Genomic DNA, 22945 nt, shown 5'->3' with positions numbered 1-22945 from the left:
CCATTCGAAGGCTTTTTCATTTCTACTTTGTGTGCTGCTGCTGCCTTCCACAGTATGGAGACATGGGGAGGGAACATCTAGTCCTTTGCAATTGGACTTTTCAATCACTTGCAAGCTACTAATAAGCAGAAGGTATAATGTAGACATCAAGCTGTCTTGACTGACTGGTGAAGAATCAAAGCGATGTAGGTACAATCCAGTAATTGGCAAGACTGAACATAATAACTGTTCTCAGTACTTTTAATTTAATTGGAATTTCCTTGCCTGCTGCAGTAAATGAGGAGTGACAAAGCACAGAAATAAAATAAAATGTTATAAATCTATTTTCTCACTAGCCTAAGTGGTGTTGGTGATATTATTTTTCTGATCGGAGCTATTATAAAAGCTTCAAAGTTCAGCTTGAGGATTTGTTTTGAATATTTACTAAAAGGCCAGGGCTTTTTGCAGAGCTATGGTAAATGCTCTTCTGTTTAAAAAGCTGCTGTTCTTCAACCTTTGCTCAGGAATGTTGTCTGTGAAGGCTGCTCACACAAGCCTTGGCAGACCAGACCCGCTTCCATAGTAGATCAAGGAGGACGGTTTGAGATCCTCACCCCAAAGCTCCAGTAAAATTGGACTGCTGAAAGCACTGACAAGCTGTTGTCCGTGTGTGGTCCAACAATTGCATACTCGGTTAAAAAGGCATAACTACAAAATGTAAAGAAACAAAAACCTACAGCTACTGCACACAGTATTTCAAAGTAGGGACTTAAAAGCAGCTTTTTTGCAACTGTCACAAATTGTTGGCTGCCCCTGACAATCTCATTGATTTAAAGGGATACGAAGCTGATTAGTACTTTGCAATATCAGGCATATTGCCTTTTAATTTTGTCATCCAGGAGATTTTATTTTTCTTCAGGAAACAGTAAATTAGATAGGCGTGATATGGATTCATTCCATATGGACAACTCCACTGCAGAAAGTCTATTTGCATATACTCAACAGGGTGTCTCTATCAGACTTTAAATAGCTATCCCGTTGCCAGAGATGTGCCTTAGTTCTTGAGTTTCTGCTGTTGTTTTGGATAATCCTGTCTTCTCATTAAAATCTCCATTACACTTAATATTTGACATAATTACAAAAGGAAGGGTTATTTGTGTGACTGCCAAATAATGACAAATAAATGATTCACCAAACTAAAGGTTCATGAGGAGCAAAATATCATAATAGTTTTGAAATATTTGCATCAGTAAATCACATGGAAACCTGATACTTAGCAATGGTAGTCTGGAAAGTATTCAAATATTTATTTATTCTTTTATAAGTCATTGTAAGTTTTAGCAAAGCTTGTCATTTGCTGGTGTTTTAGCACTGCATTACATGCTGAATATCTTGTTAAGATGTACATGTCCTTCTCTGTGTAGCTGACAAGGCCAAAGACATCTTTGGTATAAGGCTGATGTGTGTTCTTGTTATACAAACTGGTATTGTCATGGTTTTCACCCTTGCTGTTTCAATTCATTCAAAGTTTGCCTGTCTTTGACTCAGAGTCACACAACAGGGCACTGACAGGCACCCACTTCTTTCAAAAAGAGCTTTATAATTTACTGATGTGGGAGGTTATTTAAATGCCGAGAGTAAGAAATTTAGCCTTATGTCTTTAAATGACTGCATTTAATTATGACATAGCCTGTGTGTAGCACTTTATCACACTTTTTTCTCCCTTTTCTTCACTTTTGCCAGATTCATACATGGTTAGCTCTATAACTATGAATACTGAGGTCACAAAAAACATACAAATATGGCTAATGCAAGACTCAGCTCATTAAAGGCAAACATTTGTAGTTTGGGGCATTAAATATAGAAAAAAAACCATTGCCCTAGTGCAGATAATTGTAATTTAACCTCATACTTTAAACTTCACTGCTTGCACCAACCCATTCAAACACACGGCCTCCTTGGCAGCTCTCCCTGAAGAGCAGAGGTGGTTGTGCTGGGGAGGGAAAATGCTCTTCAGTCCCACCTCTCCTTCCTACCTGTGCTGAGCAGGAGTCTAAATGGCTTTTCATTGGGAGCTTCTGAACCTCAGGCTTAAAACACAGCATCTCAGGTGCAAATCAGAGCCACTGTTCAGTGAGGAAAACAGGGATGTGAAAGTGAGGTGGGACCTCAGCCGTCTCCTTGAACCTCAGGAAGACCTCTGGGATTATGAGCAGAAGAAAAGGAGCTGGGAATTAAGCACTACACAGCAGAAACATGTGGATGCAGAAACTCTTGGGATACTCCATTAAAAGTTTAAATGCATTTTACAGTTGCCCTGTGATTTAAAAAAGAAAAACAAAACCAAGAACCAAAAACAAACCACAACAAACCTAAACATTCATCTGATTATTTATGGACGCTCTCTTGGCATTAGTAGAGTGTTGTACGAAGTTACCAGAAATGCAGTCCAAATAGGCAGATGGCCCCCAGGTATCCTTCAGACATCTTTCTGTATTCCCTAGATATATCCATAGAGATGCAGTATATTTTCCCATTCTTCCACAATTTCCGTTTCTCTAGCAACCTTATTTCACATACATTATTGCTCATTTTCGTTCTACCCTTTTTTGAAAATCACCGACAATCTTGTATGAAAATAAGAGTGCAAAATTACTTCCTATTTGCTAATAGTCCATTTCCAGCCCCCTATTCCTGCTTTGTGTCTGTCTACTCTTAACACCAATCTGGCTGCATGAAGGCCTCCTATCAATTCAGGTAGCTATTATCCTCCACTTATTGGTTAATCAGTTCTCCTTTTTCACCAGTTTCTTTCCCCAATTCAGTGTCATGCCACTTCTTAACTCGGGTTGTCTTCCTCTCCGGTTCATCTGTTCACCTCCCTACCTTTACTGTCCTTCAGTTCAGTTCTCAGCCTCTTCTCCTCTCAGGCTGTTCCTTTAAATCTTCTCATGTGTCACCTCTTCATTTTTCAACTCTTTTTGTCAGATATACCTGTCCCAAAGCTCGTCACTCTTTTCTCCTTTCCAGCACAGCATTTCACAGTCCATTACTTCATTCTTCAGAATTTTTTGGTGTTGTTCCCAGTTTACTTTCTCTGTTGAGTTATTTGATCTTTATCCTCAGCCAACCAAATAATGCAAAACAATCCCTACTCCAGCCAGAGAGTTAGTACCCAGCTCTCCAAAATTGATCAATTCATGGATTCCCTTACCAGAATTAATTGGTTTTACTCTTGGACTGTGCCCCACCCATTTACTGAACCTGACTACCTAATGGCAAATTATTTAGAAGGACAAAAGCCATTTTAGGCAAAAGTAATTTAAATGTGGATTAAAAAAAAAAGACATGCCAAGTGCTTTAAAGGGTACAGAGCTTAAATCTTAGATTAACGAGATGGATAGAGTGATCTTCTGTAGCATCCTTTTAAAGCCGTGACTTAAAAGAAAAGGCTGCAGTTTTCTTCCTCTTTTCTAACTGAATCATAAGGTTGAGAAAATCTATTTAGTCTAATCTCTGGAAAATGGATTTCAGATGATTTGGATCATGCTGAGCATTTTGTTATGATAGAATTAATATTTACACTCATGGTTTTAAAACGTGTATTCTACAGCAATAAAAGTGGTGGTATAAAAACATGATCAGTTATGATTTATCCTTCTAAACCCTAAGTATTATAATTGGCAGGTGTTTTGCCATTAAGTTTACCTTTTTAGTTTTTGCTTTTTTTTATTCCATGAAATTTTGTTACGAAACTGCTTGCAGTGTGCAGGTCTATTATCAACAAAGCAGCAAGGTGTCAGTCTGTAAATACTTAATAAAAAATTCAATTTCTCATGATATTTGCAGATGTAGATGAGTGCAGCAACGAAGGAACTGTTGCCTGTGGAGATCATGCAAAATGTGAAAACGTGGATGGAGGGTTTAACTGCTACTGTAAGGAAGGTTATCAACCATCCACAGGAAAATTGCAGTTTAAGCCAAATGATGGCACTTCCTGCCAAGGTACATGATATTATAAAGGTTTATGTGTTATTATAGAGCTACATCTTCTGAGAAGCCCACCAGTGCCTCTTTATCTTCAGTTAGATTAATCAGTGAGACCTGAAAAAGAGGCAAGGCAGCAGCATCTACATTTCCTGAGAATAGAACAATTTTGTAAATGTACTTTTGCTAAACAGTGTGATGAAATCCATTTAAAATAATGCTTACCTCCTCATAGTTGTCAGACCTGCACTCCTCGCCGTAAATTTGATCTGTCTCAACTTCACCTGTGGAAGTCCCAAGGAAAGGAGCCAAACTCTCTCCCTATGTAAAACAAAAGCTCAGAGCCCGATCCAGTGCTGTAACTTTGGACAAGTTTTAGTAGTTGAAATTTAAGAATGGAGTGCTGCATCTTATGTGCATAAATTCAGAATGCTAGAATGCTGGTGGTTTGGGGAATTACTTAGACAACAGCTCTTACAATGAGTATATATTGAATATTGATCAAACTGCAATATATAATTAGTTTCTTTTTAATTTCTGCAGAAAATCCGAAGGCCAAGTGTGAGTTACACAAAGACTGTATAACTGAACATATTAATAGAACTTTAGCTGGAGTAAGTAGCATTGGTTTATAGATTAACTTCCAAATCCTTTAATTGTTTCTGTTTGAAACTGTTATTTCAATTATAATAGTTCTTAAGGAGCTTTTAACAAATGCTTGAAGCATACAATTGAACTTAAGCATGTTTACAGAAGTGTTTTTGATAATTTCAAATTATTTGAACTGGGTTGTATGTTCAAGTCATGATAATAACTTGCTGGGAATCTGTGTGTTCTGTTTCCAGCAAAGGGAGTCATGATGCATGAAAAATTCAGAAGTGTGGTAATCACTCAACTGTTTCTCTAATTTCTGAAGTAACACACTGCTGCATTTACTGATGTGCAATTATTTGCTTGTTCAGAGTCAAAGGCAGCAAGATAGCTTACAAAAGTAATGTCAACAAGTAACAAAATAGAAAATGGAGTAATACCATCCTGGTATGCTACTATATTTAATCCTCAAAGCATAGAATGTAAAGTGGTACAGAATTTATAGACTCAAAGACTCTGGACTCAAGATATTTTTTTCACCAGAAGCAGATATTCCTAAAGCAAATTGAAAAAATATTAATGGATTCACTATTCATTAGTCTACAGCTATAGCATTGTCTGATTTGAAAGGGTAAATGAAACATAAGCATAAATAAATTGAAACCAATTGTATATCTTTGTATGTTATATTAAGCAGTTTACCAAAGCTACAAGATTCAGAAATATATTAATTTAAAGGCTTTTATTAACCTAGTGTAAGATATATATTGTATTAACATGCTTTCTGTGTTAGCCTGCAGTGTAACAGATTATATTAATATAGTACATGCTTACCACATTTAAGTGCCAAGACATGGTAAGTGCCACAGCAGAATCTTAGAGTGAGATTTTTTTAAAAAATACATAGTCAGACTAAGCTTAAGTCAAAGTAATAAGTCAAATACCTCAATTTTATGTAATTAACAGTGTGTCAGATTTTAGCCTAGTTTTTAGCCTGTGTTCTAGTTCTATTCAGCTGCAGTGAAAGACAAAGCAAGCCCCATAAAAGCTGTTCAGCAGCAGAGACTATGGCTCTTACAAAATCAGGTGTTGGGGCGGGGGAGGGGGAGGGTGTTGATAGATAAAATTTCATTAGATTTCAGTATCATGAAATAAGAATTCTTTTCTTATTCATCCATGAGACTGAAACTTGCAATCCTAGTCTTCATGTCACCCTCTATAGCTTATTACTTCTTAAACTAATTGTTTTCTGTAAGTGCATTTAGCAGTTCATAAACTGAAGCAGTGAAGATGAAATAGGCAGTACAGTTTAACTAAACTGCATGCTTTATAATCTGCTTTTGAAAAAAAAACAACCACAAAATATACAAATACTACCCGTCTGCTCCCACCTCTTCAGCTAAAATCTAGCAGGAAAGCGTCAGCAGAGTAACCATATCACGGATATGTAATTATTTTTCCAGATCATTTACTAGTTCATTTTGGAGCATTAGGATAAATAAAACTGAGCTGCAGTAGTTAAAAAAAAAAAAATTCATGCTACCACATTACATTTTTTTTTAATTATAGTTGTTTGTTAGGGTTATACCAGACATGTGTAACACCATTACTTTATAGTTCAACCTGTGGATTTAAATACTGCCTGTTTTTATGCACAAGCATCTTCAAACCCAGTGTGTTAATTCACAGAAACCAGTCATTTGCATTGGGTTTACTTTCACTTGAAGAAATGTGACTTTCATTAAGATGCGAGTCTTGTATTTTTCAGATTAGTCATTTAAAAACACCCCTGGAGATGCTGCAAGAAATTAATAAAAATACTTTGGGACCACTTTTACCTGTAGATGTGATTTCATATGTTGAAGCACTATCTTATTCATCGCTGAATACCATGCATTACTCTGTTTCTGACAATGAAGCACTTCGTAATACAACCATTAACGTGAGTGGATCAAGCCTCAAAGTTGAGGGTTTTTTTCTTATTTTACAAATAGCGTATGACTCTTCCTCTTAAAAATATTCTTTTTTTTTTACAGGTTTTGGTTAACACTGTGAACAATTTTTTACAAAAAGACAAAATTACAGTCTGGGAAGCTCTTCCTGTAGATAACCAAAGACGGAGCCTGACGAAGCTGCTGCATACTGCAGAACAAGCGACGCTTCTGATGTCACAGAACTTCAAAAAGACAACACAGCTAGATGCTAATGCAAGTGACATAGGTAAAATAAAGAAAATTAACCTAAGGTATACTTTAGATGTGGATTGCACTGAGAAGTTTTGCAGCACAATTATGAAGATTAGAAATGGTGTTATGTGAAACACACAGGTGTTAATTTGTATGAGTTTCATAACTAACACCTGACTTTCAGTGTAGGTATCATAATTTTCAAAGATTGAACATTTGAGCCCAGATCCCAGAAAAAAACTTGGGAGGCTGTGGGAAGTTGTCCTTTCAGATTCTCTTTCAATCTCTTGTTATAGTCACACTGTCACAGTGAATCTGGATTCATCTTACATGCACAAAATTATCCCATGCATCTTGTATGCGTAAAAAACACCAGTGGAATGAAATTTGGATTTGTTCTATACAGATTTTATACTCTTTTTGGTTCAGTGACTGTATTGTAAATGAACTTGGAATAAGGATTGTACCTAGTGAATCAAATCTTGTGTGGCTTTTCTCATTTTAAAAGGAATTTGAGAAAATAATTGGTCAGCCTCAGTTGCACCATTTTACTCTCCTACCTTCTCCCTGTGTGCTGGTGTTTCCTGTGGTAATAATAGTTTTACCATTCCTTCAGTGGGAGCAGGGTAAGGTTAATACCAGCTGCTTTAGAAAATCCTGATTCCTTTGGCAATGGCCACTTTTTCACTTTTGTTTTTCTGAATGTATCTAAGCCGTATGTGACCTAGTTTCTTATTTTAGATTCATTAGAGTCCTTCAGTGCTTCTTACTGGTTTGCCATTCTATAAGATGACTTGGTGAGAAATATTTCTTCTTTGGTTCCGAGGCAGGTTAAACCACCTGTTCTTCCCTCACCTTTCTGAATTTCAATTAGCAAGAGTGATGAAAAAATAGGGAGGGATTTTTTCCATGACATAAACTCTGTAGAAGCAGATTTATATCAGTGCAGAGCACCTCTGAGTCTGCAGCAGATCCAGAGCGATGCCAGAAGCTGGCTGTCAAGCCCCTGTTCCTCCACCACCCTGGCTGAAAGCAGAGGCTTTCGTGGCTGCAGAACTCAGGTCATGGAGGTCGAGAAGAGAGGATTCAGGTGCAGCCTCTGGAGGCAGCGTAGACATCAATCAGACCAAGGTGACAAAAAAGGCTGATAAAGAGAATGGGGAGGAATTTCCATGTTGAAAGGTCAACGGTGTTTTGGCTTGCTTTTGTTCTAAATGGGGAACTGTATGAGCTCTTTTCCAAATTGGCCCCAAACACTAAAAATTTTTGTTATTGTTTTTCATCTTCAGTACATTTTCCACAGGGCTCTTATGTGCCCCACACATCTATTTTGGGACAAGACCTACAAATTTAGCCCTCTCTTGACACTGCTTTTTATGATGCAAGCTCTTGAACTGCAAACTTTTCAAAACTCCAGCCACAGAAAACTATTTCTTACGTCCTGACAAATATTTTCTGACAGCTGGTCTATTGAATAGCTCATATTATTTCTGTGTGCTGTGCTATAAGCAATGCAGATGGTCTAGCTTAGTGATATTCCTCCATCAGTCAAGTTTTAGATATGTTTGTTGTTTTGTTTTGTTTTTAAAAAACGGCCTGATTGACTTTTTTTTTGTTCCCTTCCTGGGTGATTGAAACTCAGCACTATAATGAACCAAGTAAAGAGCTCAATGTCCTCTAATGTAGTTTTTGTCCTGAGGGGTGATGCTTGTTTGTTTGCTTTTTGACAAGACACATCATTATTTCATAGTGCAATGTGCATTTGGTAGCATGGATAGATAACTATAAAATATATACTTTTCAAAAATTGGCTTTTATCAAATGTTTCTATTCAGTAGAGAATTTTATGCTTTGCTTTTTATAATTGTGATTTGTGGTGCCTTTCAGAAATGCATTTTTAATAAAGCAATAGCTCTTCCTAAAGTAACCTACATTATTCTTTCCAGAGCCTAATTTAATGCAAGGTAAATAAAAGACTATATTTTTCATGGAAAGCGTAAAAAGTATGAGAGCAAAATGTATGCGTGAAAATAACAAAACATAGAGGTTTAAGCAAACATGCTATATTAATAGTATTTTTCTTGAAATATTTGACACAATGATATATTCTTAAAATTCACGGTAATTATGCAGTCCAATAGCACATTTATTAACCCAACGGTAAATTATGGTAGACCGTAATGGAGCTGTGATTTGTACAGTATTTTTCTTCTTTTGCAGCACTCAAGGTTTTTGCTTTTGATTCACACCACATGAAACACATTCACCCTCATGTATTTGCGGGGGGAGATTACATAAAGATCTCTCCAAAGAAAAGAGAGGAATCTCATCCTAATGGTAAGAAACAAAGATTAGAGAGTAGGTGGGTTAAAAAACAACTTGGATAGGCTTGTGCCCACTAGTAAATACCCAAATGTGCAGTTTACCAAGACTGAGCTTCAGCCCTGTTAACTGCAGAGGAGTCAAGGTATTTTTATCACCATCTCTCCTGCCCCTTTATTGTCTCAAGACTGATGTTTCCAATATTTCCAGTGGCACAGTGAGTATCCAGTGAGTTTTAACACCGGATATTGGTACCAGAGACCTGAGCTTTATCCTTTTCTCAACTATAGAGCTGCTGTGTGACTTTGGGCTGGCCCCTTCAACTCTCTGTGTTACTCCTCCTCCAAAAATTTGTGCATCTTTCTCTTTTTAGAGAGTAGCTCACTGGGGTAAGGACATGTATTCTTCAGTACCAAAACAAGCAGGGCCCAGATCTTGTCTCGGACCTCAGAGTGCTCGGAAATGGCTTACAACTCCTGTCATCACTAAAAACAAATAAGTGTGTTTAAGCAGCTCTGGAATTAAACCACCTAACCTAATAAATGTAGAAAAGATATTTTAAATCTTAACCTTCCAGCTAATCTGAATCTCACCACCTATCAGTACTTAAGAATGTGGTTTGTCTTGGTACCAGGGAGAAAAATCACGTTTTTTCAGATCAGCGCTGCATCTTAAAATACCTTGTCCTTTCTTTTTCCCTATGCATCTTCCATCCTGGCTCCACTGTAATGGAAGTCAAAGCAAGCCAGACACTTCAGAGAGGCCCAGTATTTACCTCAGGTCTGAGCCTTTTTAGTTTATGAGACCTGACACCACATGTGTAGCTAATTGCAGAACAGCAGCAAGCATATATTACTCTAGAAAAAAATATATATGCATATACCTAATTAGAATTTCCAATGCGAACACACATTTTTATTTCTAATGGCAGTTACATTTTTTTAAATAAAGCTGTATTTCATTGTCTCTAAAACATTTTTATAAGTATTCCACAAAGATTCCATCTGTTTTGCATATTTTATGCAATGGTGGTAATAATGTCTATTGTTTATTGTTTCCTTAATGTCTTCAATTTTATTCTTCTATAAAAAACCCACAAACTACTAAACATGGTCTGTTTGATTGATAGGCACTGTTGCAGTTGTCTTTCTGCGGTATAGCAATATTGGTTCTTTGCTTTCATCGCCTAAAAACCGCTCCTCGAAAGATACTTCAGAGCAGAGACAGACAGTAAGCTCATCAGTTATAGCTGTTGCAATTAGCTCAAATCCACCCACACTCTATGAGCTCGAGAAAATAACATTTACCTTAAAGTATGCCAAGGTAAGGGGTTTTTTTATTATCAACTTCAAATAAAACAAAACAATAGCTAATCATTTTATGCGATGTAACCATACCTGCAGTGTATTATATTGAGACGTAATTCTGTTGTTTGCTGATGTGAGTTTGTTGTTTATTTCTCTAATAAGTTTAATCTCAAATGTGACATCCTAAGTGCAATATTGTAAACATGATACAGCTGAAAATTGCTATGGAACTAAAGCAAGGGCAACAATGCTCTTTGCTGGGTTTTAGCACGCATAAAATGTAGATGCCTGAACCAGAGAATATTACAGAACCTTGATTATTCTGTATTTAGGTAGGTATTTTCCTGAAAGTTTATCAGGTGGTTAAGCATGCATACCAAAAAAAGTAAAGAAATACTTCAAAGCTAATGCAAAAGTTAACCCGGAGCTAGGAGGTAATAGCAGAACCTATAGTATTGCAACTTTGTTACTTCTGAAATCTGAACACAATTATTTAAAACTGAGAGTTTTACTTCCAGTATATATAGATTTTGCTGACGTCACTTGTATGTGAAGAAACACCTTACATGGCACAAAGAATTATCAGAAACATAACAGGAAAATTACTCTGTAGGGAGGTGGGCAGAGGGACGAGGTGCTAACCTTGGTTATGCAGCTTTTAAATTTGTTGCTTGCCTTCTAATATTTGAGGTAGACATCACCTTTATATAAATCTGCATACATTTATACAGCCTGTAGTACAGCAGGGACCTTGTCTTTGACTAGCATTAGAAAACACTAACTGGAATAAGGAATACTAGTGGTCTTAGTCATCGCTGTCATCACACCTAATACAGCAGGTGTGATACGACCCTGGCTTTGCACAGAATAAGTTTTAGGTTTTGAGTTGCTCCTTTGGAAGGGACTATGAGCAGGACAAGCAATGTAGCTGTAACCTTGGGGTTTAGTCCATGTTCAGCAGGTGCAGGTGTATATATAACAATGTTTTCAGTAGGTAAAAATTCCAACACCTTTACAAGTGCCAGAAGGGTTCAGTAATCTGTTTAGCCTACAAGTTTGGTGGGGTGTTAGCTGTGTGGATAAAATGCTTCCATCCCCAGCCATGTTTTAATTGCTTGGAATAGGCCTTGCAGAATGTGTTTTTTGCTTCCCAGCCTTCCAATGGTAGCAAGTAATTTTTAATGAATTGCGCTGGCTAACATAAGAAAGGTCTCTCGATGGGAAATATCCTGCCTTTTGCCATCAGTAAAACATCTTGTTTCTGTTCCAGACTGCAGATAAAGATATTAAATGTGCGTTTTGGAACTACTCAGCAGACACAATGAACGGCAACTGGGCTACAGAAGGCTGTGAGCTGACACATTCCAACTCCACTCATATCTCATGCAAATGTAATCATCTGACTCATTTTGCTGTTCTGATGTCCTCAGGTGGCTCTGTTGTAAGTGCCATTTTAATTTAGTGTTTTACCTGATCCTTTCTTCTGTCTTCATTCCTTATGTTTTTATTTCAGTGCAACTTATGTACTTTTCCCCCTTTAGGTTGTCTCTTGTTTTTGTTCAGCAAACACACAATTTATTGTGCACAGAGCAAACAAAATTCCTCCCATATGTGTTTGAATTTCCTTATGTCCTTTCTCCAGTATTACAGAGCAGTGATGCAGCAAAGTATCTTGTTCCAAATGCACAGTCTGCTGCGCTTATTTTTGGTGCATTGCTTTTAATTTTAAATCCCACTTTAAGACCGCTGTGGGATTTAACTGGCATTCATAGGTGGTCAGTAACCATATGGCCCTGAATTTCTCTCCTGCAAAACTTTTCTACCCATTTGATTGGCATCTAACCTTAACATCTAAAGGCTGGTTTAGATGCCAACCTTGGCATCTAAAAATATGCTTTAAATTCTCTCCTGAGAGTTTGCAACAGCATAATCAATTTGAAGGTTATGACTATTAAACATGGACGCTCATGACCATCACAAAATCATGAGAATGACCACTCAGTTTATGTCCTTCTTATATTAAGAGTCCCCATAAATCTCCAGGGTCTGAACACGTATCTGCAGGAGCTCAGGTCCTGCCTCAGGAGGCAGCTTTATGAGGTATCAGAACTGAGAGCAAGCAGAATATTAGCATGAATATACTGTATTGAGACAGTTTCTCAAACTGTGAATTTCATGCTGATAGAGGCTGTTTCCTGGTTGCTAAATAGCATCCTAGTCTTCGGTTCCAATTTAAAACCTTTGCAGGTACTTATATGGTTATTTTGAAAAGGAAGGCTGGGAGAAGAATAATCTCCGGTCCTTTATTTAGGAAAAAAAGATACTTAGATACATTTTATGGTCAGCTGAATACTACCCTTATGCTGATGCACAGTGATGTGTTTCAGAAATTCTTCGTGCAAATACCAACCAGCAAATGTAACACTATTCCTATACAGAAAATTTTCACATCCAATATTAAAATAGCCTGTGTTTCTTTGGAGAACGTCCATGTTACATATCTGGAATAGCATTTTTCTGAAGTGATTGTTATTTCAGAGTCTTGTTTTGATCATGTTGCAAATTCAGTAAGATGGTTATTCAATTTTGCTTATCTAAGTCATTCCTGTGATAAGTCCTTTTATATTAGAAAATACTCGTGTCATATTAATATATGTCCTACTGCCAGTGTATTTGTCCTTCACTAAAATGATCTGATTTTTAAAATCATATTAGAATATATTGATGTTAATAAAAAGTTTTGTTAAGAAATACCGGTAAATGCAAGCAGGAATGTATACAGTTCATTACTAATTTCCCCTAGAATTATATCTGTCTTAGAAAAAAAAACAATACTTTTTAGATTATCCAAAGTGTACATTTGCAGTGAAACTCTACAAACAGTTTTGATTAATATATTGTAGAAAAGAAGAAAAGAACTGTATTATAGACTGAGGTCTTTCTTGAGAAGGTACAAAGCTATTCTTTTAAATATTATATTATAATTTTCCCCCAGGGTGTTACAAATTATAACATTCTTACAAGAATCACTCAGCTAGGAATAATTATTTCGTTGATTTGCCTCTCCATGTGCATTTTTACATTCTGGTTCTTCAGTGAAATTCAAAGCACTAGAACGACAATTCACAAAAACCTCTGCTGCAGCCTTTTCCTGGCGGAACTTATTTTTCTGATTGGAATTAATATGAACAATAATAAGGTGGGTAGCTTTCACTTGTGTCTTGATTTTGTGTTGTAAAGCAAATACACGGTATCAGCTACAACTTCCATCTACTTCCAGTATTTCCTAGTACCAGTATGAATATTCTAGTGACACTGACTTCCCAGTCTAGTAACAAGAAATATAAAATGGTCATTTAAAGTAGGGCCTTCATCTGAGATGGTCTGTATTACTTTGCTCCACGGGTTTCATTTAAACCTTGTCATCTTAACCAGGACTGTGGTCTCAATGTGTATAGTATTTTCTCTTTTCACATCTGTTTTTATGCTGCGCAAAGCCACATTGGTGGCTCCACCGGCGATAATTTTCCCTAAAAGCCAGGCCAGAGCTGCAGTCCCAAGCTGGCATTTGAGATATTGTGCTGTTGGCTAGAGGACTCCTTTCCCTTCTACATGTGAGGTCTTGACCTGTCCCTGGTACTTTTCGTACAAGTTGGGCTGTTGATTTTTGTACTTCAGATTAGTTCTCAGAAATTAAATTATGCATAAATTATCAAAATACCCCTACTAAAGTAGCCGAATAAGATTTGAAATCACTTGAAAAAATTTGCGCTGCTATCCCTGAGGGAGCACTCCTGTATTGATTGATTGAGAAATATCATTTTACGCACACTTTGTAGCAACAAAAGTTATTTTGGAAACAGTCTCTTGTGATGCCTAATTACATTGTTATCAAAATCATAAAAATGAGCTTTGTCTAGATCGGGAAAGCATATAGACTACTCAGCTGTAACTATGGGATCAACCTTGTCAATTTGCTCATGCGGTTTTCCTGGGAAGATATGCACCAATTTTAAAGTTGAATGTAGTCTCTTTATTTCACCAGCTGCTACAGAAAACATTATCGAACAAGTGTGCTCCTGGGTATAGGCCAAGTTCTTGCCAATCAGTGTTACATCTGGGCGGCTGAACCACCACTTTAGAGTCACTAGGTTGATATGCATATGCTGTTATATTAACAGAGACATATTAATAGAATTATGACTTTTGTTTTCTCTGATTGAATTTCTAGCTCTTCTGTTCAATTACTGCTGGATTACTCCATTATTTCCTTCTAGCTGCTTTTGCATGGATGTGCATTGAAGGTATTCACCTCTACCTTATAGTTGTGGGAGTCATCTACAACAAGGGTTTCTTGCACAAGAATTTCTATGTCTTTGGCTATGTCAGTCCAGCTGTAGTCGTTGGAATCTCTGCCGCACTGGGATACAAGTACTATGGCACCACAGAAGTGTAAGTTGCTGTTTCTGTGTCCAAATCAACATACATAAGGATGCAATAGTCACAATAGCATATTTCAAGGCATTTTCTACTCTTTACTTTTCAGGTGTTGGCTCAGCACAAAGAATAACTTTATATGGAGTTTTATAGGACCAGCATGTCTAATAATTCTTGTAAGTATAATTTTCATTTTTTTATTGTAGTACATAAAACTGATAATAAAAGGTGTTTAATAATCACCCACCCATTGCCAGCATAGCTGTGAGTGCTAATTATAGGGCAGAACTGGCTAATTTAGACCTTTTTATAGTGTCTCTAAATTATTTATATGCTGTACATTTAAATACTTTACTAGCCTGAAAAATGAATGTTTGACAAAAAAAGCTCAGTCTAAGATCAGAGCTTTTTTTCTTACTTGCTTTCTTTCTTTTTACACAATGCTTTGAGAAATTCTGTGAAGCATTTCTGGTTTTTAAGAAGTAGCATCTTTGTATGTGGTTGGCATCTCAGCATGGCTCTGCAGGAGGTGTACACAGACACCATCCTAGCAGAGAGATAATCTGGTTTTTCAAATGTTGTGTGACTTAATCTCTTATCAGTGATCGGTCATCTTTGTAAGATTAGACTGTCATCTTTATGGTTTTATCACTCGCATGTACCCTGTCATCATCAAAGCTATTTTAAACTAAATTGCGACGTCAGAGAAAAGAACCCACTATTTCACGTGGGCAGACAAGTCAAGTATTGATAGCCCTATTTCAGCTGTGAAGAGGGCCTTTTTAATTCTTATTGGAAGTGGTTTCAAACCTGCAAATTTGGCAGGTATTATATGTTCAATTCTGAATCGAGACATTTTTGGTGCCTCAGGAGCATTTCTAAGTGCTATAAAGTTTAACAAACCATTCTAACTGTAATGGGGCATTATTGTGTATGACTGGGTTGACAGTGATCTGGGAATAGCTGGAGCTAACAGGACGAGAAGGTACAATGGTGAGGCCTCGTGACATCTATGGTCAAGTCAGTTATAACCCTTCTTTGCTTTTTAAGCTATTTTGTGATAAATGTGTGGATTTGTAAAAAGGAAGAAGTGGCAGTGCCTAACACACACAAGATGATAGTAAAACAGTTTTCTTTCAATGCATTATCCATTTCAAAGCTGAGTAAAGGATCAGGTATAATTCTGGTCAAATTTGTAGATTGGGGATAGGCTGGGAGCAACCTGCCAAATGCAACTGCAGGGTGATGTCCCCCCACCTCACCCTCCTGGTGAGCGCAGTAGACTTTGAGAGAGGCAAAGCACTATAACCTCCCTTGGCTCAGTGCTTCCAGGGTCAGATGGCTGCTTTACCATTACTATGGTAAAACAAAATCATGGGGAGAGACCATCCTTTACTAGGAAATTCTTAACAATTCTTAGGTTTAAATCAACAACTTCCTATTTTCTGTTTGGACCTTATCTCATCTTCTATGAAGGCAGCAGGGTTAGGATTTTTATGTTGTAGCTCTCATTCCAGCTCCTTATCTGCCTTCATGTTAAGATTTATGGGCAGTGATGTATCACTGCACTGCTAGTAGACGAAAACTGCATTATCAAAACATACAAAATACCCAGAGTTTATGCATCTGTAGCCTTGTTTCAGCTCCAGCTGAGCTGTGCCTGATGCAGGAACTTAGGTACAAAGTACAGAGGCAGAGCAGGTCTTCAGTGGCTTTGAGGCAAATCCTGCAAGCTGGGCTCTGAGGCTTGTAGCTGTTCTTTGAGCACTCCAGATCTTCCAGCAATCCCTGCAAATTAAAAGAAAAAGGGGTAGAAATTGATACGGGCCCTAAGCACCCCTGCAGTCCTCCTATGGATGAGGGTAACAGCCAGACAGGTTTGGTTTTTCCTCCCACTCCTTTGCCTAAGTGAAGCCACGCAAGGAGCTGTAGCTGGACAGCAAATAGCCCTGCGATTGTTTTGCTGTTTTCATTTGTGTTATGGAAGCATTTTGTGATAAGTTGTTTTCACAGTATCCACATACCTTTATAATTGTCTCTTCATAATCACGCTTTACTGGACTGGGGAGGAAAGACAACCCACTTTCAGCAAGTTGCTTCATCTGCTGTGTGAGTTTCTTGGAGGGTTTGGACAGCTTGTTTTGATGTGATGATAACAAGTTGAAGCCTGAACTGCAAAAGGGATATTTCCAACGAGTACAGAGAGCTAGCTAAATTGCTTGTGCCCAGTCCAGGTTATTGTCTAAGGAAAATATGGAAAACTTTATGAAAATAAGTACTGACTGTAGAATACACAGTTGGTGTTATGTATGTTCCTTGGAAGGCACGTTGGTGGTGGTAATTCTGTTTGCATTGTCCAGTCTTCCTGTTCAGCATGCTGCATGGGCACCACCATAACAAAGATTAAACTCTTTCTGAAGTAGTGGCATTCAGGAAGTCCTTTTAATTACAGGAGCTGATCTCTTTCCAACATTCCTATTCTGCCCACGGCTAATTAAAACAAAACAAAACAAAACAAAACAAAAACCATTACTAATTAAGGACTCTGAAAAGGAAATGTTATTTTTGTTCTGGGGTAACCACCTAGAGCACCACAACCCTCATATAGAAAGCAGCAAAATCTGTCAGCTTCAAGCTTACTTTTAATCCTGAGCTTTGCCTACTAATAACATTGAGTTTGCAGGTTTTCCAAGATAGCCTGGAGAGTTTGGATACCAAACCTCTGGAGAGCTGCTCACCACAAATCTGATTCTTGCACAAAAACATTGAACTCATTGTCAGCAGAAATGCCCAGGTACCCAAATGGTGCTTTCAGTTTCTGTGAATGGGGGCCCAGGAGATTTGTGGTTTGGATTATACCGTAATATGCCTTTGAGACAGCATGTAAATGATGATGAACAGAACCGGTTCTGTTCCAGTGGATTTTTTGCACATTATTTCAAACACATCCTTGGGCTTTAAATCTGCAGTAATAGTGCAGGGAGCTCGTGTCTATCAGGAGTACAAACTAAGTTCTCTGAATGCCTAAGCAGTAACAGTACTTCTGAAATTGTTTGCTTATTAATATTAAGGCACTATTAGAATTCTTAAGTATAAAGCAATGGCCTTATTGATCCCATCTAAAAAAATTATTATTATTATTATTATTGCTATTATTATTATTATATTGGTGACTGAACATGAAAAGGAGTGGGTCAGAAGCTTTTCAGATGGAGTTAGGAAAGAAAGGGCATTTTAAACCTTTGTAAAGCAAGCTGCAAACTGAAGATAATTTCTACAACTTATTTCTTCCTCCTAATACTTGTAATCTTTAGAACCACAACCATTTTAGCTAAAACTATGCAGTAGATTAGATCAAAGCATACAAATATGGAGAAATTATTTATAACAAGTATTTAAACTTTTTAATAGAAAAGTGAGTTTATCACAAGCTTTAAGGGACAAACATTCACACACACCACAACCCATGCCTGACTGAGGCAAATACAAATATAAGCTCCAGAGATAAAAGGTATGAAAATGAAAAAAAAATATCCCTAGAACATTTTCTTTTCTTTTGTAATACACTCTTACAATAATAATCTCCCTGTAATAGGAAGTGTGTAGAATGGAAATAACCTTTTGTCTACAGGGTAATGCCGCTGCAGTTTTGATAAGCATATAATGTCAGCTAAGAACAAACTCCTTCCCATTGTGGAGGACTTCTACATGGCTTTCCCCACCTCTGCCATGACAGCTCGCTCTGTGTTGGGTGGGAGCAGACCTATGTAAGGGCTTTATTGTGCATCACCGACATTTGTGGAAACTTCATCTTTTAAACTCTGCAGACACAGGATAAGTCCCTCCACTTGTACCTATTGTGAGTGACAGCTATATATTAGTTGTCCAGCTGGCAGAAGAAATGACACAGTTTGGAAGGGTTGGACAAAGACTTTTAACACTGTATTTATCAAAGTCTACCAGCCACTAAAAGGAAAATTTGGAAGAGATTCACTGCTACTCCAAGCATAGCTATAGGCAACCCTTCTAATATACCTCTCTCCCACAACCTTCTCCCATTAAATCTGCTCAGCTGAGCTTCATACAGCAAGTTCAAAGTCACCCATGTTAACATGATTTGCACCTTTGCAGTATTGACAGAGTCATGCAGGCTTGACTCTTGTACCCACTGTCACTGCCACAATAAATTGGCATACCTCTGTGAGGAACCAGGACTCGGAAGTGTGACATGTTGTAGCATTAACGGGTGCAATTTGCTGTTTAACAGTATAAATCTATCAGTATCATATGCTGAGATCACCTCTGTAATAACAAAACACATCCTTGCTCTTTGAGGTTGGAACATCTCCAAAATTGAACATCATCCAAATAATCCTCTCTGTGGCTTTTATCCAAGCATCCTAGTGCTGTGCAGTGAGGAGGTGGCTCCTGTACGTTCTTCCTTGTTTTACTCCTCTAATGTGTGTTTTCAGGGACCTTGTAGGTGTCTGGCTTGGCTTCAAGCTCCAGTTTCTCAAAACAATTGGTAATTGTAGTGTTTGCACCTACAAAAATTACATATAAACGGACCCTGCAACTTTCAGAGCATTCTTGTAAACCTGACTTGGAACATACAAGCCAAGAATAGTTCTTGGGAGAGGTGTCCTCAGAAAAGCCAAGTTCTTTTTATTAAGCATTTCTGTATGCAATAAATGTAATGAATAATCAACCGTAAAGCAAGAATATTCTAAGAATTGCAGTGATTGATTAACCATACTGTTTTGAACTTCCCATGTATAAATGAATGGGTAAATGAATAAAATATACAGATTGCAGTTGCAAAATACAAAAAAGTGACATATGAGTGATGAAAGCAGGCTAACAGTAGAGTAATGCTTTTCATTAAGGAACTGCCTGCATATTCATTAGAGCTAGTCGATTACTTAAAAAATATATTCATCAGATAATTTATTTCATGAATTTTACCATTATTTGTCAAATAATTTATTCAACAAAAAAGGTAAAATTAATGGAATAGTGCATTCATCAAATCTTATTGGACAGCTCTAATACTTATTCAGTTCTGTACATTTAGGTTGATTCAGGATTAGTAATACTGCTGCAATCAATGCAGAAAAATTTCCTGGCAAATCCATTACTCTGCTGTTTTCTCATACACTCACAATTTTCATGTGCTTAATACTCTAATCTAGGCCATTCAAACTGAACATCTTTCCTGTAGAAAAGTAGAGAAGTAAGTATTCAAAGAGTTTAAAGTTTTATATTTTCCCAGACTTCAATATTGAGCATAAGCTGAGAGTCCATTGCTCACATTTAAGAAAAAAAAAAATAAAAAAAGGAAAAAAAAAGAAAAGAAAAGCAGCCCCTCTGAGGTCAGTCACACCACACTGGAGTGACCAGGTACGCTGCTTCTTCGGGCTTCTCCACATTGTTATTCCTGTTCGTCACTGAAGCCGCCCGTGTTCGTTACTCTTGATATTTCTTGATATTCTAAGGATTATTATTGAAAAAGGTGTTTGACCTCTGACCTCCATCACAACAAGCCATACTACTGTCTCACATTTTTTAGTGACTATTTGTGCTTTGGAAAATTCTGTGGGTTATTTTCCAATGTGTTGTTCATGATAAATACCTGGTTACATTTCTTAATGAGAAAAGTATACTTTGTACTGTTTACTGTACATTTTCCAGGAAATAGCTGGTTTAAACTTTTTTCTTATATCTACTCATGTCCCTCAGTCTGCCTTTTTAGTAGAAATAAATTTCCTACAGGGACTAGCAATGGCTTTATTACTCTTTATGAAAGAATAATAGTCCCCTTCCCATTAGCCCCTCTATGGCTTCAGTTAAAGGTGTCTCCATTGCATTTCTTATGTCATTGATAAAGTGAAGATAATTAACTACATAGTGGCATTAAAGACTGAGTCTGCAACTTTGGTTGAAACAATTAGTTCAAACTGCAGTGTTATTCAGCAACAACAATACCTGCTGTGCTAAGTAATCACTGAGCCGGAAAGTACTTGCCCAGGTCAGTGGACAGGACCATCTTTAGTCTCCAAGCCACAGCTTCCATACTGCCACATCCAAAGGATGTTTCTCAGCAAGACCAGGGCTTTCATGGGAAATTAAGGTTTTTCCTTCCTTCCCTCTGTCATTAAAACCCCTGTTCTAAAGTTCCTGGAAATACTTGGAAAAAGAAACTGTGGCCACAACATGAAAATTACTTGCTCTTATGTTGTTACATAGGAACGAAGTCATCGCATAAGGCTCAAAGACCCTTGAAAAATGTTCCATATAAAAGGTGTTTTTTTAAAAAAAATCAACTTAGCTAGTAGAGTTATAAAAGGCACGTGAAGAACTTCTCATTCAGATTCACTGAAAGGACATTAGACTTGAAAAGTCAAGCATGTCCTCTGTCGTCAAGCGGGACCAAGCTGAAACAGCAGGAGAGGGGGTACAGGTGGGTGCCAAGGGGAGGGGGAAGAGCACCCGCAGGTGCCAGCTGGCTGTGCAGATTTCCTGAGATGTCCCACAGCTCGGTACAGGTCGATGTCCCAGGCATCCTTCTTTTCCAGCATGATAAACATTGCCCACTCTTTTGGTGGATCCATGTATATTAAGACTCAGTGTATTTTTTTTCAGGAAAGCCACACAACAGTCTGAATTGGTCTTTTTTTTTTTTTTTTTTTTTTTTGTTAAATTCCTTTTAACTGCTCTTCATGATTCTTTACATTGCCTTGCTATAAGCACAATTACTGTAAACATATATGCTTATCCTAAATTGTTCATTGAAAGGTCACCATAGGTTTGCTTTAGCGAGTTCACATAGGATGATGATGACCCTTGAATTTTTTTAGTAATTACATAACTACTCCATCCACACTACATATTTTCTCATTCTAATCACATTTTCTTCCACTATTCTACTGCCCCTTTGATTCTTCTTCATCTAAATCAGTTCACTTGCTGGCATTTAGAGAAGCAAATTTAAATTCACAGTCATAATTGCAAGCGAATACTCTGGAAATCTCACTTGGTCATTGAAAGAACTTTTTGTGGCGTTGAGTAAGACCGGTAGCCACAGCAGCGGATTTTGTGAACACATCCACAGCAGAATAGTTAATGTTTCTAAAAAGCAAAGGTCCAAATCCTTCAGAGGATTTGGCAAACTGCAGAAGTCGTGGACAGTTTTCTGCCAACTATTCACACCTCCAAAATGGCAAATGTAGACTGTCGTTAGACTTGACATCTCAGTCGTGCTTGTTACGCTGCCTCGCTCCCGGTAGCTCATCCATTCACTGGAGCTAGTTGTGCTAAAAGATAATATACAACTATTTCACTCCTCTTTGCCAGGTAAAAATATTTCTGCAGGGCTCCTGCAAAAGGCTCTAGATGCAGCCTAAGACATGTTTGCATTTACGCAAAGAAACCATAGGGGAGAGGTGTAACGTGTAATCTGAAGTCTTTGATGCACCTGGAATGAGTTCATTAAACAGCCTGATTTATGTCATTACCAGCTCCCAAGTAAATAGACCTTCTCAAAAGCTTCTTGGAAAAGGAGAAGAGTAAATCTAGTAATTAATTACACTACGAGCAAGATAGACCTCTGCCCTACCACTGGCTCTAGTTGGGCTAATGTTTACGGCTGAGGTCAGATACAGATCTATTGGTTCATCCCTCCACCCTTGGCTAAAGACTTGAGGTTAAATAAAAATATTTAGGTCAGTATGTTTTTGGCTTTGCAATCCAATAACAAACAACATTGCATCCCCAAGTCTGAGAAGGTGGTTATTCTGATGAAAAATGTAGGGAAAAAATATTTATTTATTTATTTATTTATTTATTTGTAGCTTGCTATAAGTGTTCTAAAAATATAAAGGTTGGATATTAGGAAAACTTCTTCACCAAAAGGGCTGTCAGGCATTGGAACAGGCTGCCCAGGGAGGTGGTGGAGTGTCCATCCCTGGAGGTATTTAGAAGAAGGGTAGATGTGGTGCTTGAGGATATGGTTTAGGGGTGGACTTGGCAGTGATAGGTTGGCGGTCGGACTCGACGATCTTAAGGGTCTTTTCCAACCTTAACGATTCTATGATTCTATGAAACATTTAATTGAGTCTAAATCTACAGGTTAAGGTA

At 37.6% G+C, this 22945-nt stretch overlaps 1 protein-coding gene across 3 annotated transcripts in view; it reads left to right on the top strand.

Annotated features, from left to right (window-relative positions):
* ADGRL4 (adhesion G protein-coupled receptor L4) overlaps positions 1–22945 on the top strand; it is a 79728-nt gene that overhangs the window by 45392 nt on the left and 11391 nt on the right. For all 3 annotated transcript variants that reach the window (XM_064455384.1, XM_064455386.1, XM_064455383.1), the window contains 10 exons: positions 3829–3984; positions 4510–4580; positions 6326–6499; positions 6594–6777; positions 8964–9080; positions 10195–10388; positions 11643–11813; positions 13368–13571; positions 14604–14824; positions 14919–14985. In XM_064455384.1, the coding sequence (XP_064311454.1) occupies positions 3829–3984; positions 4510–4580; positions 6326–6499; positions 6594–6777; positions 8964–9080; positions 10195–10388; positions 11643–11813; positions 13368–13571; positions 14604–14824; positions 14919–14985 (1559 nt within the window). The remainder of the gene's footprint in view (positions 1–3828; positions 3985–4509; positions 4581–6325; positions 6500–6593; positions 6778–8963; positions 9081–10194; positions 10389–11642; positions 11814–13367; positions 13572–14603; positions 14825–14918; positions 14986–22945) is intronic.

The sequence above is a fragment of the Phalacrocorax carbo genome, chromosome 6, assembly GCF_963921805.1.
Source record: "Phalacrocorax carbo chromosome 6, bPhaCar2.1, whole genome shotgun sequence".
NCBI classification, from domain to species: Eukaryota; Metazoa; Chordata; class Aves; order Suliformes; family Phalacrocoracidae; genus Phalacrocorax; species Phalacrocorax carbo.
The sequence above is the reverse complement of the archived record's forward strand: the minus strand, read 5'-3'. Positions and strand labels throughout refer to the sequence as shown.